Here is a 27,119-nt window from a genome sequence, read left to right on the forward strand (position 1 = left end):
TTAAAAGTAATACATTTCCCATCACTGAAGTGACAGGAGGTTAGGAAGTTTACTTGGCTTTTTGGCAAGTTCATAAGAAAACTGAGCTCCTGTTGTCTAGGGGGAAGGAGTGAGGAAGCTACAAAGATAAGGACCAGATGATGCTGGGCCAGAAACAGATACAGAGAAGTGCAAAGGGATCAAGCTGTGCTTATGGGGTGGAGGAGTCAGATTTCAGTGCTGAGACTGACACAGGCTCAACTGATCCCCCGCAAGCACTGAAGCCAAAACACCAGAGTTGCTACTGTCATGGGGTTTTTTTTGTTTGTTTTTTGTTTTTTTAAAACCATTGCCTGCACATTGGAATCACCTGGGGAGCTTTAAAAACTATTGATGCCTGGGTTCCCCCTACCCTCCTCACAAGATTCTGATGTAATTGGACCAGTGTGTGGGCTGAGCATCTTTTCTTTTTAACTTAAACTTTTCACATTTGGTGGATTCAGGTGTCTAACCCCAAGTCCTTTTCACTCGATGGTGTTGCCTTCACACTAGTAGGTAATTAATTTAATCCCTTTTTTTGGTGAATAAATAATACTTGCACCTGGTGTAAAAGATTACACAATAAAGTCTCTCTCCTATGCCTGTCTACCAATCACCCAGTTCCTCTATCCAGAAGAAAGTTTATGACTATACTACACAGGTACATGTTTATTTTATTTTCAGTTCCTTTTTATACACTAATGATAACTTTGTATGCACACTGTTCTACATCTTGTATTTTTGACTTAACTGTATCTTACTGATCATTCCATATTAATACTTAGCCTCTTTGTTCTTTAATATGTGATGACTAAGTAATTCCATTGTATGGATGTGCTTTAATTTACCTAACAAGTCCACAAATAATAGGATTTAGGTTGGTCCCGGCCTTATTATGACAAATTATGCCCCAGTGAATAAACTTACACAACATGTGTAGGTATGCCTGTAAGAAAAATGGGATCTCAGGATCAATGGGCAGGAGTACTTGTAATTGATGGACAGTGTCAAACTGACCTCATGGAGTCTGTGTTCTCCTGTCAACAATGTGCTGGAAGAAAGAGTAGCTCTTTCCCTGTGGTAGGGTGTGTTATGATTATTTGATTTCTGCCAAGCTGATGGGTGAAAAATGGTACATCAATATGTTTTAGATTTGCATTTTCGCTATTCTGAGTGACGTCAATCATTTTTCATACATCAAATAGCCATTTGTTCCTTTCCTTTGAACTCTCTGTCTCCGTTACTCAAGTTTTTTTTTTTTAAATAAATCTATTTATTTATTTATTTATTTTTGGCTGCGTTGGGTTTCGTTGCTGCCCACTGGCTTTCTCTAGTTGTGGAGAGCAGGGGCTACTCTTCATTGTGGTGCGTGGGCTTTTCATTGCGGTGACTTCTCTTGTTGCGGAGCACAGGCTCTAGGCACGCGGGCTTCAGTAGTTGTGGCTTGTGAGCTGTAGAGCGCAGGCTCAGTAGTTGTGATGCTCGGGCTTAGTTGCTCTGCGGCACGTGGGATCTTCCCGGACCAGGGATCGAACCTGTGTCCCCTGCATTGGCAGGCGGATTTTTAACCACTGTGCCACCAGGGAAGTCCAACTCAAGGGTTTTTTAATTTCTTTTTCTTATATATGGTACACCATTTTTCCAAAGAGCAGCCCAACGGTGAGAACCACTGTCTTGGAGTCTTTCCCGTCTCCACCCCTCACTTTCAATCTTTTATTATGTCCTGTTTGGGCTATCTCATACTTTTCTCACTAATTTCACATCTCTGTCCTTCTGTCATAAGCCTAGTAGTGGCCTTCAGCATCTTTCCCCAGGACTTCAGTCTCACTTCCCACCAGTCTATCCTCCACAGTGTTTCCAGCCTAGGTGCTGTGCTTTTGAGTGCTGATGGGATTCTATTCCCTTTTGGTTGAGCCTTCCCTGCCTACCTGCCCAGCCTCCCTCCTGCCAATCCCCACTGAAATCTGCTCTCTAGGCCAGAGCACTGCATGCCATTCAGAACAAACCAATCTCTCCTATGTCCCCAAGACGGGGCATTTGCTGTTTCTGACATCTGGAGTTTTCTTTAATCACTGAGTTCTTACCGCATAGAAACTTGATATTATGAGTGATGTGCTTAGGTAACTGGTATTCAGGATCCACCATGTACCAGGCTCTGAACTAATGTCTTTGTATATTTTGTCTCATGATCTCCACTTTGCAGAGGAGGTAACTAGGGCTCAGAAAGGCCTGAGACCACACAGTGTTCCCATGTCACCCTCAGCATGCCACCATGCTCTTCTCAGGCAAACTGTTTGGGGGATACATAATCCTGTGGCCATCGGGATGAGGGGATCAGACATGATAGCCCCCATGTTTAGGATGGCACTGCAGGGGGGACTCATGGCAATATTTCATAGTGGCCTTTTCCTCATTTACTGTGACACTGAATACATCTGTGGAGAGGCACTGGGTTACAGAATGTGTGTGGAGAGGGTGAATCATCCAGCCAGGTCAATTCGTTTATAGTTAGTTCTCCTGGTGTCATTTAGCCTGCTGACTATTTTCTCCTTCCCATTGAATACAGATACCCTATTTTTAAAGTTCGTTTGCTTTGTTTTTTAGATATAAGTGAAATCATATGGTAGAGGTCTGACTTATTTCACTTAGCATAATACCCTCTAGGTCCAACCATGTTGTCACAAATGCAAGATTTCATTCTTTTTAATGGCTGAGTAATATCCCATTGTATGTATATACATCTTCTTTATCCATTCATCTATGGATGGGCATTTAGGTTGCTTCCATATCTTGGCTATTGTAAATAAGGCTGCAATGAATATAGGGATGCACATATCTTTGCAAATTAATGTTTTTGTTTTCTTTGGAAAAATAACCAGAAGTGGAATTAGTGGATCATATTATAGTTCTATTTCTAATTTTTTGAGGAACCTCCACACTGTTTTTCATAGTGGCTGCACCAATTAACATTCCCATCAACAGTGAGGATGGTTCCCTTTTCTCTACATCCTCACCAACATTTACTTGTTATCTTTTTTTTTTTTACATCTTCATTGGAGTATAATTGCTTTACAATGGTGTGTTAGTTTCTGCTTTATAACAAAGTGAATCAGTTATACATATACATATATCCCCCTATCTCTTCCCTCTTGCGTCTCCCTCCCTACCACCCTCCCTATCCTACCCCTCCAGGCGATCACAAAGCACAGAGCTGATCTCCCTGTGCTATGCAGCTGTTTCCCACTAGTTATCTATTTTACGTTTGGTAGTGTATATATGTCCATGCCACTCTCTCGCTTTGTCACAGCTTACCCTTCCGCCTCCCCATATCCTAAAGTCCATTCTCTAGTAGGTCTGTGTCTTTATTCCTGTCTTACCCCTAGGTTCTTCAAAACCATTTTTTCCCCTAAATTCCATATATATGTGTTAGCATATATATTGTCTTTCTCTTTCTGACTTACTTCACTCTGTATGACAGACTCTATGTCCATCCACCTCATTACAAATAGCTCAATTTCGTTTCTTTTTATGGTTGAGTAATATTCCATTTTATACATGTGTGAAATCTTCTTTATCCATTCATCCAATGATGGACACTTAGGTTGTTTCCATTTCTGTGCTATTGTAAATAGAGCTGCAATGAACATTTTGGTACATGACTCTTTTTGAATTATGGTTTTCTCAGGGTATATGGCCAGTAGTAAGATTGCTGGGTCATATGGTAGTTCTATTTGAAGTTTTTTAAGGAACCTCCATACTGTTCTCCATAGTGGCTGTACCAATTCACATTCCCACCAGCAGTGCAAGAGTGATCCCTTTTCTCCAAACCCTCTCCAGCATTTACTCTTTCTAGATTTTTTGATGATGGCCATTCTGACTGGTGTGAGATGATATCTCATTGTAGTTTTGATTTGCATTTCTCTAGTCATTAATGATGTTGAGCATTCTTTCATGTGTTTGTTGGCAGTCTGTATATCTTCTTTGGAGAAATGTCTATTTAGGTCTTCTGCCCACTTTTGGATTTTTTTTTTGTTATTGGGCTGCATGAGCTGCTTATAAATTTTGGAGATTAATTCTTTGTCAGTTGCTTCATTGGCAAATATTTTCTCCCATTCTGAGGGTTGTCTTTTGGTCTTGTTTATGGTTTCCTTTGCTGTGCAAAAGCTTTGAAGTTTCATTAGGTCCCATTTGTTTATTTTTGTTTTCATTTCCATTTCTCTAGGAGGTGGATCAAAAAGGATCTTGCTGTGATTTATGTCATAGAGTGTTCTGCCTATGTTTTCCTCTAAGAGTTTGATAGCTTCTGGCCTTACATTTAGGTATTTAATCGATTTTGAGCTTATTTTTGTGTATGGTGTAAGGGAGTGTTCTAATTTCATACTTTTAAATATACCTGTCCAGTGTTCCCAGCACCACTTATTGAAGAGGCTCTCCTTTCTCCACTGTACATTCCTGCCTCCTTTATCAAAGATAAGGTGACCATATGTGCGTGGGTTTATCTCTGGGCTTTCTATCCTGTTCCATTGATCTATCTTTTTGTTTTTGTGCCAGTACCATACTATCTTGATTACTGTAGCTTTGTAGTATAGTCTGAAGTCAGGGAGCCTGATTCCTCCAGCTCCGTTTTTCATTCTCAAGATTGCTTTGGCTATTCAGGGTCTTTGGTGTTTCCATACAAATTGTGAAATTTTTTGATCTAGTTCTGTGAAAATGCCATTGGTAGTTTGATAGGGATTGCATTGAATCTGTAGATTGCTTTGGGTAGTAGAGTCATTTTCACAATGTTCATTCTTCCAATTCAAGAACATGGTATGTCTCTCCATCTATTTGTATCATCTTTAATTTCTTTCATCAGTGTCTTATAATTTTCTGCATACAGGTCTTTTTTCTCCTTAACTAAGTTTATCATAGGTATTTTATTCTTTTTGTTGCAATGGTAAATGGGAGTGTTTTCTTGATTTCACTTTCAGATTTTTCATCATTAGTGTTTAGGAATGCCAGAGATTTCTGTGCATTAATTTTGTATCCTGCTACTTTACCAAATTCATTGATTAGCTCTAGTAGTTTTCTGGTAGCATCTTTAGGATTCTCCATGTATAGTATCATGTCATCTGCAAACAGTGACAGCTTTACTTCTTCTTTTCTGATTTGGAAAACTTTTATTTCCTTTTCTTCTCTGATTGCTGTGGCTAAAACTTCCAAAACTATGTTGAATAAGAGTGGTGAGAGTGGGCAACCTTGTCTTGTTCCTGATCTTAGTGGAAATGCTTTTAGTTTTTCACCATTGAGGACGATATTGGCTGTGGGTTTGTCATATATGGCCTTTATTATGTTGAGGAAAGTTCCCTCTATGCCTACTTTCTGCAGGGTTTTTATCATAAATGGTGTTGAATTTTGTCAAAAGCTTTCTCTGCATCTATTGAGATGATCATATGGTTTTTCTCCTTCAATTTGTTAATATTGTGTATCACGTTGATTGATTTGCATATATTGAAGAATCCTTGCATTACTGGAATAACCCCACTTGATCATGGTGTATGATCCTTTTAATGTGCTGTTGGATTCTGTTTGCTAGTATTTTGTTGAGGATTTTGCATCTATGTTCATCAGTGAAATTGTCCTGTAATTTTCTTTCTTTGTGACATCCTTGTCTGGTTTTGGTATCAAGGTGATGGTGGCCTCGTAGAAGGAATTTGGGAGTGTTCCTCCCTGTGCTACATTTTGGAAGACTTTGTGAAGGATAGGTGTTAGCTCTTCTCTAAACGTTTGATAGAATTCGACTGTGAAGCCATCTGGTCCTGGGCTTTTCTTTGTTAGAAAATTTTTAATCACAGTTTCAATTTCAGTGCTTGTGATTGGTCTGTTCATATTTTCTATTTCTTCCTGATTCAGTCTTGGCAGGTTGTGCATTTCTAAGAATTTGTCCATTTCTTCCAGGTTGTCCATTTTATTGGCATAACGTTGCTTGTAGTAATCTCTCATGATCTTTTGTATTTCTGCAGTGTCAGTTGTTACTTCTCCTTTTTCATTTCTAATTCTATTGATTTGAGTCTTCTCCCTTTTTTTCTTGATGAGTCTGGCTAATGGTTTATCAATTTTGTTTATCTTCTCAAAGAACCAGCTTTTACTTTTATTGATCTGTGCTATTGTTTCCTTCATTTCTTTTCCATTTATTTCTGATCTGATTTTTATGATTTCTTTCCTTCTGATAACTTTGGAGTTTTTTGTTCTTCTTTCTCCAATTGTTTTAGGTGCAAGGTTAGGTTGTTTATTCGAGATGTTTCCTGCTTCTTAAGGTAGGATTGTATTGCTATAAACTTCCCTCTTAGAACTGCTTTTACTGCATCCCATAGGTTTTGGGTCGTCGTGTTTCCATTGTCATTTGTTTCTAGGTATTTTTTGATTTCCTCTGTGATTTCTTCAGTGATCACTTCGTTATTAAGTAGTGTATTGTTTAGCCTCCATGTGTTTGTATTTTTTACAGATCTTTTCCTGTAATTGATATCTAGTCTCATAGTGTTGTGCTCGGAAAAGATACTTGATACGATTTCAATTCTCTTAAATTTACCAAGGCTTGATTTGTGACCCAAGATATGATCTATCCTGGAGAATGTTCCATGAGCACTTGAGAAAAATGTGTATTCTGTTGTTTTTGGATGGAATGTCCTATAAATATCAATTAAGTCCATCTTGTTTAATGTATCATTTAAAGCTTGTGTTTCCTTATTTATTTTCATTTTGGATGATCTGTCTATTGGTGAAAGTGGGGTTTTAATATCCCCTACTATGAATGTGTTACTGTCGATTTCCCCTTTTACGGCTGTTAGTATTTGCCTTATGTACTGAGGTGCTTCTATGTTGGGTGCATAAACATTTACAATTGTTATATCTTCTTCTTGGATTGATCCCTTGATTATTATGTAGTGTCCTTCTTTGTCTCTTCTAATAGTCTTTATTTTGAAGTCTGTTTTGTCTTATATGAGAATTGCTACTCCAGCTTTCTTTTGGTTTCCTTTTGCATGGAATATCTTTTTCCATCCCCTTATTTTCAGTCTGTATGTGTCTCTATGTCTGAAGTGGGTGTCCTGTAGACAGCATATATATGGGTCTTGTTCTTGTATTCATTCAGGCAAACTGTGTCTTTTGGTGGGAGCATTTAGTCCATTTACATTTAAGGTAATGATTGATATGCATGTTCATATTCCCATTTTCTTAATTGTTTTGGGTTTGTTTTTGTAGGTCTTTTCCTCCTCTTGTGTTTCTTGCCTAGAGAAGTTCCTTTAGCATTTGTTGTAAAGCTGGTTTGGTGGTGCTGAACTCTCTCAGCTTTTGCTTGTCTGTAAAGGTTTTAATTTCTCCATCAAATCTGAATGAGATCCTTGCTGGGTAGAGTAATCTTGGTTGCAGGTTTTTCTCCTTCATCACTTTAAGTATGTCCTGCCTGTCCCTTCTGGTTTGCAGAGTTTCTGCTAAAAGATCAGCTGTTAACCTTATGGGGATTTGCTTGTGTGTTATTTGTTGTTTTTCTCTTGCTGCTTTTAATATGTTTTCTTTGTATTTAATTTTTGACAGTTTGATTAATATGTGTCTTGGCGTACTTCTCCTTGGATTTATCCTGTATGGGACTCTCTGTGCTTCCTGAACTTGATTAACTATTTCCTTTCCCATATTAGGGAAGTTTTCAACTATAATCTCTTCAAATATGTTCTCCGTCCCTTTCTTTTTCTCTTCTTCTTCTGGGACCCCTATAATTCAAATGTTGGTGCATTTAATGTTGTCCCAGAAGTCTCTGAGACTGTCCTTAGTTCTTTTCATTCATTTTTCTTTATTCTGCTCTGCAGTAGTTATTTCCACTATTTTATCTTCCAGGTCACTTATCCGTTATTCTGCCTCATTTATTCTGCTATTGATCCCATCTAGAGTATTTTTAATTTCATTTATTGTGTTGTTCATCATTGCTTGTTTCATCTTTAGTTCTTCTAGGTCCTTGTTAAATGTTTCTTGCATTTTCTCTGTTCTATTTCCAAGATTTAGTATCATCTTTACTATCATTATTCTGAATTCTTTTCCAGGTAGACTGCCTATTTCCTCTTCATTTGTTAGGTCTGGTGGGTTTTTATCCTGCTTCTCTATGTGCTGTGTGTTTTTCTGTCTTCTCATTTTGTTTATCTTACTGTGTTTAGGGTCTCCTTTTTGTAGACTGCAGGTTCGTAGTTCCCGTTGTTTTTGGTGTCTCTCTCCAGTGGCTAAAGTTGGTTCAGTGGGTTGTGTAGGCTTCCTTGTGGAGGGGACTAATGCCTGTGTTCTGGTGGATGAGGCTGGATCTTGTCTTTCTGGTGGGCAGGTCCACGTCTCGTTGTGTGTTTTGGGGTGTCTGTGGACTTATTATGATTTTAGGCAGTCTCTCTGCTAATGGGTGGTGTTGTGTTCCTGTCTTGCTAGTTGTTTGGCATAGGGTGTCCAGCACTGTAGCTTGCTGGTCGTTGAGTGAAGCTGGGTGCTGGTGTTGACATGGAGATCTCTGGGAGATTATCACCATTTGATATTATGTGGAGCTGGGAGGTCTCTTGTGGACCAGTGTCCTGAAGTTGGCTCTCCCACCTCAGAGCCACAGCACTGAATCCTGGCTGAAGCACCAAGAGCCTTTCATCTACACGGCTCAGAATGAAAGGGAGAAAAAGTAGAAAGAAAGAAAGAAAGAAAGAAGAAAGAAAGGAGGGAGGGAGGGAGGAAGGAACGAAGGAAGGAAGGAGGGAAGGAAGGAAAGAAAGAAAGAAGATAACATAAAATAAAAGTAAGATAAAATAAAATAAAGTTATTTAAGTAAAAAATAATTATTAAGAAAAAAAAAATTTTTTAAGGAAAAAAACAAAAACCAAAAAATGGAAAGATAGAAACCTAGGACAAATGGTGGAAGCAAAGCTATACAGACAAAATCTCACACAGAAGCATACACATACACACTCACAAAAAGAGGAAAAGGGGAAGAAAGCATAAATCTTATTCTCAAAGTCCACCTCCTCAATTTGGGATGATTCGTTGTCTATTCATGTATTCCACAGAGGCAGGGTACATCAGGTTGATTGTGGAGCTTTAATCCGCTGCTTCTGAGGCTGCTGGGAGGGATTTCCCTTTCTCTTCTTTGTTCTCACAGCTCCTGGGGCTTAGCTTTGGATTTGGCCCTGAATCTGCGTGTAGGTCACCGGAGGGCATCTGTTCTTCGCTCAGACAGGACGGGGTTAAAGGAGCAGCTGCTTCAGGGATTCTGGCTCACTCAGGCCGGGGGGATGGAGGGGTCCGGAGTGCGGGGCGAGCCTGCGGTGGCAGAGGCTGGCGTGATGTTTCACCAGCCTGGGGCGCACCGTGCGTTCTCCCGGGGAAGTTGTCCCTGGATCCCGGGACCCTGGCAGTGGCAGGCTGCACAGGCTCCCCGGAAGGGGGGTGTGGATAGTGACCTGTGCTCGCACACAGGCTTCTTGGTGGTGGCAGCAGCAGTCTTAGCGTCTCATGTCAGTCTCTGGGGTCCGTGCTTTTAGCTGCGGCTTGTGCCCTTCTCTGGAGCTCATTTAAGCAGCGTTCTTAAACCCCTCTCCTCACGCACCAGGAAACAAAGAGGGAAGAAAGTCTCTTGCCTCTTCGGCAGCTCCAGACTTTTCCCCGGACTCCCTCCCGGCTAGCCGTGGTGCAGTAGCCCCCTTCAGGCTGTGTTCACGCCGCCAACCTCAGTCCTCTCCCTGCACTCCGACCAAAGCCCGAGCCTCAGCTCCCAGCCCCGCCGGCCCCGGCGGAGGAGCAGACAAGTCTCTCCGGCTGGTGAGGGCCGGTTGGCACCGATCCTCTGTGTGGGAATCTCTCCGCTTTGCCCTCCGCACCCCTGTAGCTGCGCTCTCCTCCGCAGCTCCGAAGCTTTCCCCCTCCGCCACCCGCAGTCTCCGCCCACGAAGGGGCTTCCTAGTGTGTGGAAACATTTCCGCCTTCACGGTTCTCTCCCACTGGTGCAGGTCCTGTCCCTATCCTTTTGTCTCTGTTTATTCTTTTTTCTTTTACCCTACCCAGGTACGTGGGGACTTTCTTGCCTTTTGGGAGGTCTGAGGTCTTCTGCCAGCGTTCAGTAGGTGTTCTGTAGGAGTTGTTCCACGTGTAGATGTATTTCTTGTGTATCTGTGGGGAGGAAGGTGATCTCTGTGTCTTACTCTTCTGCCATCTTCCCCTCGTCTCTATTTGTTGTCTTTTTGATGGTAGCCATTCTGGTGGTGTGAGGTGATATCTCATTGTGGATTTGATTTACATTTCCCTGATGATTAGTGATGTTGATCATCTTTTCATGTGTCTGTTAGCCTACTGTATGTCTTCTTTAGAAAAATGTCTATTTAGGTCCTCTGCCCATTTTTAAATTGGATTGTTTGTTGAGTTGTGTGTGTTTTTGTATATTTTGGATATTAACGCCTTATCAAATATATTGCTTGCAAATATATTCTCCCATTTAGTAGATGGCCTTTTCATTCTGTTGATAGTTTCCTTCACTGTGCAAAAGCTTTTTAGTTTGATGTAGTGTCATTTGTTTATTTTTGCTTTTGTTTCCCTTGCCTAAGGACACACAGCCAAAAAAAATATTGCCAAGACTGATGTCAAAGAGAGTACTGCCTGTGTTTTCTTCTAGGAATTTTATGGTCTTACACTTAAGTCTTGAATCCAGTTTGAGTTTTTGTATGTAGTGTGAGAAAGTGGTCCAGTCTGATTCTTTTGCATGTAGCTGTCCAGTTTTCCTAACATCATTTATTGAAGAGGCTGTCTTTTCTCCACTTTATATGCTTGCTTCCTTTGTCATAGATTAATTGACCATATAAGTGTGGGTTTATTTCTGGGCTTTCTATTATGTTCCATTGATCTATGTGTATATTTTTGTGCCAGTACATACTGTTTTTTTTGGTTTTGTTTTGTTTTTCATACTGTTTTGATGACTGTAGCTTTGTGGTATAGTTTTAAATCAGGGCACGTGATTCCTTCAGTTTTTTTCTTCTTTCTCAGGATCATTTTGGCTATTTGTGTTTCCCTACAAATTTTAGAATTTTTCATTTTGTGAAAAATGCCATTGGTATTTGATAGGGATTGCACTGAATCTGTGGATTGTCTTAAACTTTGCAATGCAGCACATTCAGTGACTGTTGGGTGCGGTGGATGTGTTGTCAATCTTTGGGCCTGCCCAGCCCCTTTGAACACCCTCTTAATTTAGGACTTCTCCATGTTGTGACTCCTGACCCCATGGGCCTGTTTCCCCAGCTTTCCTTGAAGCTCGAGCCTGGGCATGTGGCCCAGGCTCTGGCAACCAACTGTAAGATGTCAGTTCAGAAGCAAATACCATAAAGAAAGGGGTGCCGTGTAGAATGCCTTCTAGCAAGGATTATGAGAGACAGACATCTAACTGTCAAAGGTGTCTATGGCACGTCCTGGATGTAAAATCCTATGCCCAGAATCAGGAGCTGGGCAGAGATGTCTGAGCCCAGTGGCCACCACGATAACATTTTTACCAGTGGAGTTTGATGGTATAACTTGCACAACATGCTTGGATGGCTAGCCTCTGAGTCTGAGTCTCTGGCCCTGCTGAAGATCCTGAAAGGGACTATAGATTCTTCAGTAAACTCCTTTTCTGCTTAAACTAGCTTGAATGGGTTCAGTTTGTAACTGTGACAGATAAAATTAGATTGCTGTGTACACTGTGGCTTCTAGTTTTCAATTTTAATTGCTTCTAAATGCCTCTTTTCCCCAATCCCTCAAATTCATACATTGAACTGTGAAACACAAGAGATTATGCAGATTATTAGTGCCCATCATTAAAGACAATGCAATACAAGTAGTCCTAACATTTATATTCAGGGCAGGCCCACGCTCAGTCTTAAAATTCTCTATGAAATCCCATTACTTATAACATGTTGCAAACTTGATAAATTCTAATTAGAAAAAGGAATATTTGGCAAGTAGAGGTCTCTTAGCAAAGTGGCCTCTTCCCAGGGCAGCTCCCTGAAGCCTAACAGTCAGGCTCAGGTCAGTCCTATGTGAGGCAAGAGCCAGCCTTGTGTAAAAACAGACTGTCCTGAACATAGCAAGGGTTTGTTTAATAAATATTTGCTGGGCTTCCCTGGTGGCGCAGTGGTTGAGAGTCTGCCTGCCGATGCAGGGGACACGGATTCGTGCCCTGGTCTGGGAGGATCCCGCATGCCGCGGAGCGGCTAGGCCCGTGAGCCATGGCTGCTGAGCCTGCGCGTCCGGAGCCTGTGCTCCGCAACGGGAGAGGCCACAGCAGTGAGAGGCCTGCGTACCGCAAAAAAAAAAAAAAAAAAAAAAAAATAAATAAATATTTGCTGATTGATTTCTCTCTTGGGGTTGTGGAATGTAAATTACATGGATGTGTTATTACTCTTCAACATTTGTGTGTGTCTCTCTCTGTGTGTGTATGTGTCTGTGAGAGAGAGAGAGAGAGAGAGAGAGAGAGAGAGAGATCTAAGGATCTATAAATAATAAATTCCAGGCGTGGAGTTTGGAGTCAGAAAAGTCAAAGATGTAAGTCTCAGCCTTGAGTGAGTAATACCTTTTAGTTTCCCATGTATAAGTTGGGGCTTATAACAATACCTACTCCAGCCACCTCCCAGGATTGGGAGCTTTGTAAGAGATAATATGCACTTAAATTACCTTGTGATTATTATCTGGTTCATGAAATGGGACCAAAGAGGGGAGTGGGGAAAAGGCTCTAAAATTAGTGTGTGGAGAAGCGATCATAGCTAACATGACCCACTGGGTTTGGTCCCATCTGCCTGGGGTCAACAGGTTTTGTAGCACTGGACTATTGGGTTTCCAAGTATTTCTAAGCAGTAGGTATCCTCTTTTTCCTCCCCACTCCTAGCCAAAGCCATCAATTCCACCTCAGACTTTGAAACATCTAAACCTATAGCCTGACTTCCCTACCCACCCTTACCTTCGTTCAGGCCCTGGTCCTATCTTTCAGCTTCAGCCTCTTTCTGCCTCTGGTCTCTGATCTCCTTCCCCTGTATCCACATGGAGGGCAATTATTGCCCTAAAAAAGCAAATCAGATCACATCACTTCCCTAAGAATCTCTGTTGGATAGCTAAACCTATATATCTATGGTGTTTCTATATCTAAAGGGGGAAGCCCAGTTATGAGACTGTTGCAATCAGGTGAGAGATGTTGAGTGTATGAATTGTTATAAAAAATGTGAAAAATGGTTATCTCTAAGATTTTTTCTATTCATTTATCCAACAAATATTTATTGGTGCCAGGTGACAGGCACCATTTTAGGCCCTGTGGATATGAGGAAATGGCATAGGTACAGCATAGGCCCTAAAGAATATATGGAAAATCAATAGGAAATCAGAGTTATGTGATAGTGACTTGGGGAACTCCTTGAGATAAACTGGTCAGGGGAAAGTCCTCTGAGGAGGTGATATTTTGCTTGAACCTCAATATGGAGGAAGAGACAGCTGGACACAGATCTGGAGAAGAATATTTCAGAAAGAAGAAAAAGGAAGAGTTAAGGCCCTTGGGTGGGAAAGAGTTTGACATTTTCGAGGAAAACATACTAGTGTGAGTGCCAAGCAGTGTACTGGGGAAAGTAGTGTAGAGTGGGGTGGACAGGGAGGCAGAGGCCATATCATATAAAGACTTAGAGGCCATTGTCAGGAGTTTGAATTTTATTCTAAGTTTGGAAGACATTAAACTTGAGCCCGGGAGAGACACAGAATGGTTTATATTTTACAGGTCACTCTGGCCCCTGAGTAAAGAACTGACTATAGGGGTCAGGGTGGAGGTAGGCATGAATGGAAGCAGGGGGCAAGGTAGGACAATGTGGTATTGGCTCTGGCTGAGTTGCTGGTGGCTTGGCTAGGAGATGTCCGAGGACACAGAGAGAAGAGGTCAATTAATAGGATCTATTTTAGGGATCAAACTGACTGCTGATGGATTAACTGGATATGAAGGTGAGTGGTAGAAAGGAATCAAGGATGATTTAGGGGGGATGGTGATACAATTTGCTGAGACAACCAGGAAAGGAATAGATTTGGGAAGAAAAGTTGAGTTCAGCTTTGGACATGTTAAGTGGGAGATGCTAGTCACTTCAGTGGGAGATGACAAATAAGTCTGGAACTCCGGGAGAGGTCCTCGCTGTAGATTTACATTTGTGAGTCATCAGCGTGTAAATGATATAACTGTCATGGGGCTGGCAGGGAACACCAGGGAGAGAGTGTAACTAGATCAGAGAAGAGGGTGAAGGACAGCCCTGGAATATGCCAGCATTTACCAGTAGTGAAAATGGGGGTTGAGGAACCTGGAGAGTGAGGTTAGAGGGAAACCAGGAGGGTAGAGCTTCCCTGGCTTAGCAGAGGATGGTGTGTCCAGATGAGGGATTTGGTCAACTGTGCACAACGTCCCTGAGAGGTGGAGTAAGACAAGCGTATAAAAGAGATAGGAATAGATAACCAACAAGGACCTACTGCTGTGTGGCACAGGGGACTATACTCAATATTTTGTAATAACCTATAAGGGAAAAGAATCTGAAAAGGAATACACACACACACACACACACACACACACACACACAAAACTGAATCACTGTGCCATACACCTGAAACTAACATGACATTGTAAATCAACTATACATCAAATAAAAAATTAAGTTAAATTAAAAAAGAAAAGAGAAAGGAACAGAGGATTTGGCACTTTGTAGGTCATTACGGTGACTATGACCAAAGCAGTTTTGGACCCAAGCCTGATTGGAGTAAGGGAGGAAGGGGCGAGAATGTGTAGTTGGCAAGGGTACATAGCTTTCAAGAAGTTTTGCTGGGAGGCTAGATCATGGAGGTTTATGTTTTTTTCTGTTTGTATATTCTTATTTTCCAACAATGAACATTTAATATTGTGTTTTATTATTATTATTATACATTGCAGATAGCACCCCACTGTTTATGAGAGAAGGAGAAACTCCTCAGGAGAACACTGCAAACCTTCACCTTCCCTCCCCTGCGACCTTTCCAACCCCAGGCTTGCTATTCTCCACAGTCACCAGGCTGCACTCACTCTTGCTGGCTTCCACCATGTATAAAAGTCTGGTGCCAGCATATGATCCAGCAATCCCACTCCTGGACATATACCCAGACAAAACTATAATTTGAAAAGATACATGCACCCCGATGTTCATTGCAGCACTATTTACAATAGCCAAGACATGGAAAAAACCTAAATGTCCATCTATAGATGAATGGATAAAGAAGATATGGTATGTATATACAATGGAATACTACTCAGCCATAAAAATGAATGAAATAATGCCATTTGCAGCAACATGGGTAGACCTAGAGATTCTCGTGCTAAGTGAAGTAAGTCAGAAAGAGAAAGACAAATACATGATACCACTTATGTATGTAAGCTAAAATACGATACAAATGAACATATTTATGGAACAGAAACAGACTCAGATACAGAGAACAGACTTGTGGTTGCAGGTGGGGGGGAGGGGGGAAGGATTGGGAGTCTGGGGTTAGCAGATGCAAACTATTATATATAGGATGGATAAACAACAAGGTCCTACTGTATAGCACAGGGAACTAGATTCAGTACCCTGTGATGAACCATAATGGAAAAGAATATGAAAAAGAATATATAACTGCATCACTCTGCTGTACAGCAGAAATGAACACAGCATTGTAAATCAACTATACTTCAATAAAATTAGAAAAAAAAAAAGGAAAAAAGAAAACGTTTGATGCCGGGCATTAGCTGTGGCTGTGGCTCCTACTCCTCTCAGCATCCATAAGCCACCCCACCCCACACACGTCCAGGATCATTTGGTTACACACTTATCACCCACCCACGCGTCAGTCCCACAGCTGCAGACAAAGTTCTTTTCCTGCTTTTTACTTCCCGGCTCTTACAGTGGCAGGATGGGATAATAGGGAAAAGAATAGGCCCTCAAAGACGGACGTGGGTTTCTTCCCTTACCTGCCACTCATTAACTGTGTGACCTTGGGCAAGTCTCTTAAGGGCTCCGTTTCCTCATCTGTAAAACAAGGTTAGTAAAACTCACATCCATTCAGTTTTGTGGTGCCTGGCATAAAGTGAGCAGCAGTTGCGGCGGCTCACTTTGCATCAGCATTGCGCGGACGCCTGGAGCCACAATAGGTGAGAACTAAGATGCTTCAGAAATGTGACCCAGTAGCGGGGGCCCCTCACATGACGCCGAGATGCCAGACAGTGTTTCTCTCCCCGCCCAGGGCGTGTGCAAGTCCGGTGACCCGACTTTCCAGTCACCCCACACTCCGGGTCTGTGATTATGCGCCCCCCCCCCCCCCCCCACATAGCTGGGCCTGACGCGGCGGTGGCTCATGCGCCTTTCCGCCCTAGCCTGTTGCCACGGACCACACGTCTCATCCATGCTGCCTGGCCCCTCCCCCCGCCCCGGGTGCGCCCCTCCAGCTTGCCGGCTCGGGTGTCTGAGCTGCCGCGCCCGCGGGCCGTCCGCTCTGACTGGCTGCACCGCGGCGGCGGGCGGCCCGTGGGCACACACACCCTCCCCGCGCAGCCAATGGGCGTGCGCGCGTCACTGACCCGGCGGCCCGCGAGCCGGCAACCCCTCAATAAGCCACATTGTTGCACGAAACTCCAGCGCAGGAGTCCCGGACCGCCGCTAGCACCAGCGTGTCACCGAGCCGAGAAGATCCGCTGGCGAGAGCAGCGCGCGTGTGAGCCGGAGAGGTCCTGTCGCCCTAGTGGAGCCAAGCTGCTATTCTTCTCAAGTTGAGCCTTAGTGATTCTGTGGCTGAAGTTAGTACCTTGACAGTGGGGGCATCCCAGCACGTCGCTGGGAGTGATTCTTGGTCCTTCAGCAGTTGTGACTATCAAAACCTGTTTTTAGAGTCCCGAAACTCTCCAGCTGGGCGCGCCATCGTGTGCCTTCTTTGTGTACCTCCCGGACTCATCGCTCCCAACCGGGCCTCCAAGCCCGGACAAAGCGGTCAGACCGCGCCGCCCTCCTCCCCCGCAAGCGCTCCAGCCTCGGTTTCCCATCTCGGCGCTGTCGGGCCGCAGCAGGATGATCGCCTCGCATCTGCTCGCCTACTTCTTTACGGAGCTCAACCATGACCAAGTGCAGAAGGTAAGTAAGCGCGGGCGGGGGCGGCTGGCTCGCCTGACAACATTGCTTTGTCCCCGGCCCTCTCTCCGGGGTCCCGGCCGGCTGGGGCTCTCCTCTTAGACCCTGCGGGGACCCGCTTCCTTCCCATTCCGGGCCGCGGACGCGGAAAATATCAGCGCGGCGGGGAAAGTCCTGGGCTGGAGGAGCCACGTCCGCTAGGCACGGGCAGACGTGTGCGCGCGTGCGAGGCTCCGGGGCTCGCGCACCGCGCGGCTCTCCCTCTCTGCGGCCCTGCGCGCGCTCGCGCTTTTTTTTTTTTGGAGGGGCGGGCCACCCGGCACGTAGTCTTTGACTGCTGGGCCCACGTGGGTGGAGCCCCCCTTTCGCTGCCTGAGTTCCGGCCAGAGCACGTGGGGAGAATCGTGGCGGGGGGGTGAGTTGGGGGAAGGCTCCGCTGCCGCACGGGGTTGCCTGGGTTCCTCCCGCGCTAAAGGACCACATTTTGGGGACCTAGGATTCCCCCTAGCGTTCCTCACGGCCTTGCGGAGGTGGGCTTGGGGAGAAGACCACGCGGGAAGAAGCTGGGAAAGGGTCAGAGAAACTCCGCCCGCCGCACCCCTTTCCCGGAACTGAGGCGCCCGGAACTGTGGCTCCGCGAGGGGCGTACGCACCCCCCCACGCCCATTCCCAGCGCCTGCCTCGGGGCCGCCCTGCCTTGAGTACCCCATCTTCGGGCCCGCCCCCAAATGGGGGGTGGACTTTGGATGTTACTTCTGGTGTACCTAAAAGTTTCTCCGAGAGGACCAACACCCCCTTTTCCCCTCTTTGCCGTCTTCCTGGAGATTTTTGTCCTTCTGAAAACGAGCTTTTCCCTGTCGTGAGCCCTGACCTGTCTGCCCGCTTCTGTCTCAGCAGCACCCCGCCTAAGTCCGAGCTCTTGCTCGGGCCAGGTCTTTTACGTAAGACAAAGCCTCTGGCCCCGCCGGGGAGCCTCGCTCTCTTTGCCTCTGGGTATGGAGAGTGGGTGGGGCTAGGCTGGGCCCCAGGAGCTCTCTGGGGAGAATTGAGTTTCTGAAACGCTCGGGATTTCGGGATTGGCTCCTGGCCCTGGGCCTCAGCTAGGACTTGAGACGAGAGGGTGGGCTGGGGCGGGGGTGGAGGGTGTCCAGATCTGTGAGTCAATGACAGAGCGTTGCTCAATTACATACTTGAAATTTCTGTATCTCAATGGGAACACATTTTTGGGCAAATGTTTTGACGTTATCTTTATGTGGGGCGACCTGCTCATACTCCCATTCTGGGGATCCTGAGAGCAAAGGAGAGGAAGGTGGGTTGCCATCACAGTGTTTTCAACGCCGTGGCAGATGAACCCCAAAATACCATGACATTACTTAGCCTCAAACTGGAGTAGGGAGCAGAGGGCCGCTGGTTTAGTTGAGTGTTAGTCTGCTAGTAAGTGGCTGTTACTTTCTAACTCAATCCTGGGATAAGGCTCTGCTCTGCACTTTAATTCAGTTTATTTAAGAACGGGTCTGTGATCCGGCAGGACCTTGGCAACTTCGTTGGACTTCTTTGCCCAAGAAATGAGTTAACCCTTGTGACAGTCATCTCTTGGCAAGTCCTAGAATACAAAGCTGGAGGACCATTAATTCAGGAGAGGTCTTCTCAGTTGGTTGAATATTGCCCCAGGACATTTAAATCTACTCACCCCCTGTCCAGAGGAAGGAACCTAGGACCACAAATTTACCCTCCCCGAAACCAGAGGATGGAGGCTAGACTGGAACCTTCCTGGCCTGGAATGGGGAGGGGTCATAGCTTTAGTCCCAAACTGGAAAGAGAATTAACCAGGGTATGTAGAAATGAGTTCTAATCTCTGTTTTGTGGTTTATTAACCACAGGACTCTGAGCAAGTCACTTTGCTTCTTTGGACCGCCAATTTCTTTTTGTAAAACAGGGCTGACAACAGCAACCTTCTTCACTTTAGGGAGTTGTGATGATTAAGCACAGCAATGTGAAAAGGTCTTTCTTGTAGTCTTCTCTACATTTGCAGCCTGTCAAGTGTCTCAGGGACACTTGGGTGTATTTCCTCCAAATTACCAATGGGGGCAGAATTGAGTCAGGCCTTAACTCAGCAGGTGTGGAAGCTGGGACTTGGCCTCCCAGTTTAGGTGAGCAAAGCTGCCTGTTTCCAGCAGCAGTTAGGAAATAGGGAGAAAATCAGAGAGAATATTATGGAAGGATCTTTTAAAGTTGCTACTAGAAGGAAGAATTAGGAGAGAAGGTTGAAGCTTTAGTTTTACAGTCTTTTGAAAAGGCCTTGATTTGAACTCTTCTGAAATCCCTATTATTTTACATAATCTGGGCTGTAGTCTGAGGCAGGGAAAGTTTAGGTTCACCTGCCCAAAACTAGCCCCATCAGAATCACTTGTCCCCTGATAGACAAGCCTAGTGTTTTGTGCTGATTGACACTTTGAAACTCAAGAGCAAACACATATAGCATTTACTGTGTACCAGGTGGTTTTAAGCTCTTTACATAGGTTAGCTTATTAACATTCATAACAACACCATGAAGTAGATACTATTATCAGCATCCCTGTTTTACTGGTAAGGAGCTGAGGCACAGAGTGACTTGTTCAAGGTCACTAGCTTTTTTGTAAAGGCTGGAAATTGAAGCCATGCATTTGGGCTCCGGAGGCCCATGCTCTTGACCACACCCCCTGCCTCTGGGACCATCAGAAGACCCCATCCTGGCCCGTGTCTGTGTTCACTCTTGGATGCTGGCAGCACCCTCACCCAGCATGTCCAGAAATGCAGGTAGCTCTTCTCTTGGTCAGATTAGTGGCACCAGTACCCTCTGATTATTCTGACTGGGAGCCCTGGACCCATTTCACTGACTTTCCTTTCTGATTGCTTTACCTTGGTCAGCTGGTCTCTGGGTTACTTCAGAGGCCTCCTAGGGTGTGTTTCCAGTCTCTTTCTGGAGCCAGACTGGATCATTTCAGAAGACTGTGTACTATAACTTATATGTGGAATCTAATATGACACAAATGAACTTATTTATGAAACAGAAACAGACTCACAGACGTAGAAAACAAACTAATGGTTCCCAAAGGGGAAAGGGGGTGGGGGAAGAATACATTAGGAGTTTGGGATTAGCAGATACAAACTACTATATATAAAATAGATAAACAGGGGCTTCCCTGGTGGCACAGTGGTTGAGAGTCCGCCTGCCGATGCAGGGGACACGGGTTCGTGCCCTGGTCCGGGAAGATCCCATATGCCGCGGAGCGGCTAGGCCCGTGAGCCATGGCCACTGAGCCTGCGCGTCCGGAGCCTGTGACCCGCAACGGGAGAGGCCACAACAGTGAGAGGCCCGCATACCGCAAAAAAAAAAAAAAAAAAAAAAAGATAAACAATAAGGTCCTACTATATAGCACAGGGGACTATATTCAACATCCTGTAATAAACCATAATGGAAAAGAATATGTATATATATATATATGTATAACTGAATCACTTTACTGTATACCAGAAACTAAGGCAACATTGTAAATCAAATATACTTCAAAAAAAAAAAAAAAGACTGCATACTGATTGCTCCCTGACCCCACCCCTCACCTCAGCCTCATCTTCTCTATCTGCATTCCCGAAGACTTGAATCACCATTCCTCTAAATGTCACACCTGGTCACCATTCCATCATACATTGGAGTTGGAAGTTACAGGGCAGGGAGAATCCTAGCTGTTCACCTTTATAGCCAGTTTATGGCCACTGGTGAGGTGTTCAGTGAGTCCAAGAATGAAGGAGTGGACCTTCCTGGGAAAGGAAGCGGAGCAAGGGCTGCAGGAAGTGGAAGAGGGTGAGAGGCAGCTGGGGGGGTGCTGGTACTGGGTTGAAGGGGTGGGTATCCAAGGGTGGGGGGACCCTTGGAGGGAAAGACAGTGAGCTGTTCCCTCACCAAGGCCTGAGGCTTGGCGTGAGACTGATCCTGAGGGGAAAGGGAGGCAGGGAGAGAGAGGGGGAGAGAGAAAAAGGGCGTTTACTGTCCTCCAGCAATCAAGGGTTTTTGTCCTGTCTGGAGAGTTAGAGGATTCTTCTGATTAATTGAGCTATAAATAGTATACAAGATACAGGATTTTTGTCTCTTAAGCTTGATAATCAGGATTAACCATGGAAGTGAAATGAAGTATACATGCCTTCCTTTAGCCATTAACTGATTATTTTAACACACACAGACTGGTGACATACAATCTTGGAATATAGATAGTTCACTTGGGCTCTTTACTACATTAGTGAGGGGTAGCTTTCAACTCTGGAGTTAATGAGAGGGGAGAATATCTTGGAAGCAGAAAGATTCAACAGAACCCCCAAGAGATAAGAGTTTAATGTTTTTTGAGAACCTACTGTGGGTATAGTTACTATGTGGGAAATTGAGACTAAGATACCTTTCAGCTGTCTGGTGAGATGAGGCTCTAGAAATAGATACTTTACATCCACTAAAGGGTCATGGCAGTCATTCTCATGGGATGGGGAATTAGGGACCTCAAGGGAATCTCAACTGATATTTTTTGAGCACCTACTATGTGCCATTAATCTTCAGATAGGGGATGAAAGTATGGGAGTAAAGTACCGATTAAAACCTTAGTAAGATTATTTTTGGCTGAGTTAACTGACATTGACAGGTACAATTTGCCTCATTTGTTCAACTTAGTATCTTAGTACCAAGTCCCTTTCCTGCTCCGAAGACAATTGATGGTAACAGGAATATTTTGTAGCTTTTACTAATCATCCATTTGTTTTGTATTGTCAAATTTCTATTTCAGAGAGCGGCCAAGAAGCTCTTTTTTCTTTACCCCTGAATGAATTAAAATTCTCTCTGAGGCTCCTCAGACAAAGCCGACTTTTTTTTTTTTTTAACATCACTTTTCAAAGTTGAACTTTTCTAGCACCCTGAGGAGTTTGAGGGCAGCTAGGGACCCTTTTCCAGGGAGACTCAAAACAACACAAACCACAACAGTTTTCTCAAAATCTGGCAGCCGTAGTAAGGAGATCTGATGTACCAAAAGAGCTCAGGAACCCCAGAAAACTGGCTTCCTTTTTTCAGATACTTCCGGTTTAAAAGGTGGCTCTTGATGACTGGTTCCTCATTATCACTGTTGAGTTTTGAAGTCAGCAGGTTTGGTTTGTTTTCCAGCACTGTGTGCTGTCTGTCTTTGACTTTCAAAAGTAGTGGGGGTGGAGGTGTGGCAAATCAAATCGCGGAGTTCGCTGGCTGCGACTTAATATCTCACACCATAGATCACAGGTAGCCGTTCCTGCTTACCTCTAAAGCAGGTCTCTCAACCTCGGTGCTATTGACATTTTGGGCTGGATAATCTTGTGAGGGGCTACCCAGCCTATCATAAAGAGCAAGAGTTTTTACCCTACCCCAATTTACAGGGGCGAAGCCTGTGGTTTTTTGTTGTTTGTTTGTTTTTAACTACTCCTTTAGAGCAGTGGTTTTCAACTATTAGTAATTTCATCCCCCAGGTGGACTTTGGTGGTGTCTGAAGACATTTTTGGTCATCACAGGCAGGTGGATGAAGACGTGTCATTGCATCTAGTAAGCAGAGGCAAGGGATAATGCTAAACATCCTACAATGCCCAGGACAGCCCCCCTGCCAAAAAAAAAAGACTTTTCTGACCCCAAATATCTATAGGTTGAGAAACTGCATCAGAAGAACATGGTCTATCCCCCATTCCAGTATTATAGTGCATCGCTAATGGTCATACAGCTACTTAGTAGTAGCTGCAACTAGGACCATAGTTCTTAGCTCTCAGTGTGCCATGTCATGGGATAGTCATGGTGGGGAGTGGCCTTTTACAAAAGATGAATTTAAGGTGAGGTCTGCAGACCACAGTAGTTAGCAGATGTCCATGACCCCTGGCTGAAGTGTGGGTTACCTGAGTAACGTTTTCTGTTTTCAGCCAGAAAAATGTGGGCAAGGTAAGCACTCCAGGAAGACAGTGGGAGAGAAGTTTGCTCAGCTGACCCCAGGAGAACCTCACCCTGGCTGTTGCTGGGGTTTCCCTGAAAGCCAGGCATTTTCCAGGCTTCTGAACAAGGCTGGCATGTGAGTTGGTGGAACTCCTATCTCAGGAAGCAGAGGGTAGGGGCCGTTGGTACCCACTGAGGGACAGTCCAGCAGTCACTGGGAGAGGCTGTGTGCTGAGAAGTAGAGCCAGGCTCCCTGGGGTGGAATCCTGGCTCACCACAAACCAGCTGTGTGAACTTGGGCCAGTTATTTAACCTCTCTAGGCCTCAGTTTCTTCCACTTGTAAAATGGAGAGTGGATAACACCTTAATAGGGTCTTTGTAAGGATTTAAGAGAGAGTGAATATATGTGGAGTTCTTAGAGCTGTGCCTGCTATATAGTCAACACTTTATGTGTCAAATATTAGTACATAGAGATAGACACACTCTCAGATACCTGACTGTGCTATCCATCTGGGCAGAAGCGCTTCTTTTTTCCTAAGGACTTTTAGGGCATATGGGTTCTGGCCCATTTATATTCTCTGTCTTATGTTGGATTAGAGCAGAGGACAGGGCGGACAGAAGGATGGAAAGTTCCTAAAGCTGAGAAATAAGGAAGCTTCCTCACTGCCCCATCCAACTTCTAAAACCTTCTCTTTTCTGGGCATAGGAGACCCATTTTTGAGCTCTTCCTCTAACTTGCTTTCCTTCTGGTCTTCTGGGGATACAGCATTCCCATTGGGTGGAGGGGGGAGTCTCTGGGTTGCCTGGGGCATTTTGGTACACCTCAGCTTGAAGCGTCCTCCTTGGGAAGTCACGAGAGACAAAGCTGCACTGGATAGTCACAGCATTTGTTCAACCCCTTTTCCCTGTAGAAGTCTAGTCCGCTCCCTGCCGGTACCTCCCCTGGAGGGCAGAATCACAGAGGCTCCAATGGCAGTTGCTGAGGCCACTTACGCTGAAATTGGCCAATGACATGCTTGCTCACACTTCCTCACATCTGCCCCAGACTCTGGCTTCCGACTGGGGGAACCACTTGGGGTGCCCTGTGCTGTTGAGTCACAGGACCGGGTCATGGTAGGTTTCAGTCCCACTGACCCCTGGAGTTTCAATGAAGGGAACAGTCATTCTCACATTTTCTGGCACATTGAATGGAGAGTCCCTGGCCATCTTGGTTCTCAGCAGAGAGCTCTTTGCCCCTCCTATGTAGACTCTGGGCTGTCTAGTGTGGCCCCTTCTGACACTGAGGTGCTTGGGGGTCTCGACAAAGCCGGAGAGGACCCTCAGTGTGGAACCCACACTCTACTCCCCCCATCCCTGTACAGCCTCTGTCTTGTCCAAACTTGGTTGGGAGTCTTGGCCTTGTTTCCATGGGAGCAGGAGCTAGACAATTGCCGTTTCCTTGAAGTACCATGCTTTTTGCACTGTTGTCTGTGGATCTCTAAGCAATTCCTTAATAGTCCTTCCCTGGAGCGTCAGTCAGACCTGAGAACCTGGCTCTGGGAACCCTCGGTGCCCATCCACCTCAGCCAGCCTTCCTGCCTCTTCTTACCTTCAGCTCAGCATCCTTGCCCTGGAGGCCTGGAGGTGGTCTATGTTCTTGGAAGGACTTGTTCCCAACCTCTTCCTTCTGGCAGCACCGTATTGTCTGATAAAGGAGTGAAACCAGATAAGCCATTGGACAGCTTTGATTTGGGCTGAGTAAGGGCATTTGAAGCTGTCGCTTTTCCTTTTTCCCATTTGAGGGACAAAAGTTCCTCCTGCTTCCTCCCATATTTTCCTGTCTCAACCCCTTCTAATGAAGCCTTCCAGCCATGTCCCACCAGTCCTCTTTTCCCCTCAATTCCCAAAGGTCTTAAGTTAACAAACATGTACACCACTCGCGAAGTGCTGGGCTCTGTCTGTGAACTCTACTACAACTCAGGTCGTCCTCGGGCAGCCCTCCAGGGTAGACATTATTATTACCTATTATTCAGAAGAAGACACCAAGGCACAGAAAGGGACAGTACCTTGCTCAAGGGCAAGCCAGAATTCAAACCCAGGCAGTATGATTCCAGAGCCCAGGCACTTAGCCCCAGTGTGGGGCTGCCTGGGACAACTGGAGATAGCCAGTTGTCTTTCAGTTTCATGGGGTTATCAGTCCGGGGTCCGTTGGGAAGGGACCTTTGAGATCATCTCGTCCAAACCCTTTATTTTGCAGTTGAGGAAACTGGGTGCCATGTACTAAGGGACCATCCAAGAACCCAGTTTCTCCACCATTTCCTGAAAGGAAACCCAGATTCCTTTCAGTGCCATTGGTGTAGAATGGGCTCTTCTCATCATTCAGGTGTGGGCTCCCTAAGAACCATGAGCAGGATTTGATTTGTGGCCTGTACCTAAGGTGACCCTATAATTTATTGTCCAAACTGGGCCACTTTTGAGAGTAAAAGGAGACACTGTTAACAGTTATGCTGTTACCACACTGTAAACATTGTCCTGGGCAAACTGGGATATATGGTTGCCCTGCTTATGGTGGGTGTGTCTGGGGTGGGTAGAGCAGACTGGGAAGGTCTGGGGCTGGACATGGTACAAAGAGACAGACCCAAAGTGATTTGGTCCAGCAGGTGGACAGTTGGCAGCAGACAAGAGTGGGGAGTTCAGATGGCCCTGTGGGCATATGGGCTCAGGGGCAGACTCTGGTCCCTGACATGGGGCTGGCCAGGGGAGGCAGAGTTCGACCCCTAGGGCATCTGGGGTACTGGCCAGGGCAGCTAGGTAGATGGAGAGGAAACTCTGCTGCTGCCAGGATCACATGCAGTGTGGGCCCAGGCCTGAAGAACAAGGCCAGGCTCTGCGCACCTGGGCAGTCTGCAGTAGCCAGCTCTTCCCCTTTACCCAAGTTACTCTCTCACTCCTCTCCTCGGCGTTCCTGTCACCCCTTGATGTCACCATAACAAATATGTCTTGAGCATCTACTGTATCTCAGTACTGAGAGAGCTCTGACATCACAAATATGAAGTTGGGAACATGTAGTCAGTGCCTTTTAGTCCTCTGGGACCAGTGAGAGCAAGAGACACAAGTGTCAAAAGTGTGTTAGTATAACCAGCTGGGAACTTGGGGAACGTATTTGGGGAGAGGCCGTTTGTACTGGGCCCTGAAGGACAAGTGGGAGTTTGTGAGGCCAGAGTAGGAGAACATTCTAGGCATGGGGTCAACACATATGTTTAACCTTCTCAAGACAAAAACTCCTCAGAATTGTACTGATGTATGTGATTTAAATGATTGTAAATCTGTCTTTTATTATAGTGAAAGAAACTGCTTACTCTCTGTCCTTACTCCTTCAGTTTATAATAACTTGTTGACCTATTTGCCTCCCACCAATAGACTGGACACTTGCAGGCAGAAGGGTCTTCTTTATCCCGGCATCCTCAGCGCCTGGCGCTGGCACACTCAATTTAGTGCTCAATCATTATGTGCGGGCGAATGGGGACATATTATTCCTTTGCACTGCTGCCCCATAGTCTGAGGATAGGAGGGTCCTGGGACAGGCGTCCCAAATGCCTGTCTCCTGGACCCCAGACAGGTGCTACTGCCTGAGGTCTGTCTGGCTGTAACTCGATGCAGCCCAAGAACTGGAAGAACAGGAAACCCTGTGACTCACGGTGCAACAGGATCCTGGAGGAGTGGCCTGTAAGCCTCCTCCGTGAGCTCCACACTCACCCTGCGCTGCTCCAGCCATGTGAGTACGCAGTGCGTCAGCTGGAATCTCCCTGAGGTGGCGCGTCGCCCTAGTGGGGGTCCGCCTTGTCCCATCTGAAAAAAGTGTCGAGGCAGATCTGTCACTTCGTTAGCTGCGTTCCAGAGGACAGGAGCCTTAAAGAATCCAGGATCTGCTCTGTCTTTTCCTCCCCAACTCATCCTTTTTTTTTTTTTAAATCTTATCGGAAACATCTGGCCTTGGCTTGGCAACA

General features: G+C 45.1%; 1 protein-coding gene across 1 annotated transcript in view; it reads left to right on the forward strand.

The window, feature by feature from the left end:
* Positions 1-17,114: 17,114 nt before the first annotated feature.
* The window catches only part of HK2 (hexokinase 2), a gene marked incomplete at both ends in the record, with an annotated part of 59,086 nt that continues 49,081 nt past the window's right edge, over positions 17,115-27,119 (forward strand). Inside the window, one exon of the mRNA XM_082851343.1 lies at positions 17,115-17,177. Coding sequence (XP_082707469.1) covers positions 17,115-17,177 — 63 coding nt within the window. The remainder of the gene's footprint in view (positions 17,178-27,119) is intronic.

The sequence above is a fragment of the Leucopleurus acutus genome, assembly GCF_964270905.1.
Source record: "Leucopleurus acutus genome assembly, chromosome: 12".
NCBI lineage: Eukaryota > Metazoa > Chordata > Mammalia > Artiodactyla > Delphinidae > Leucopleurus > Leucopleurus acutus.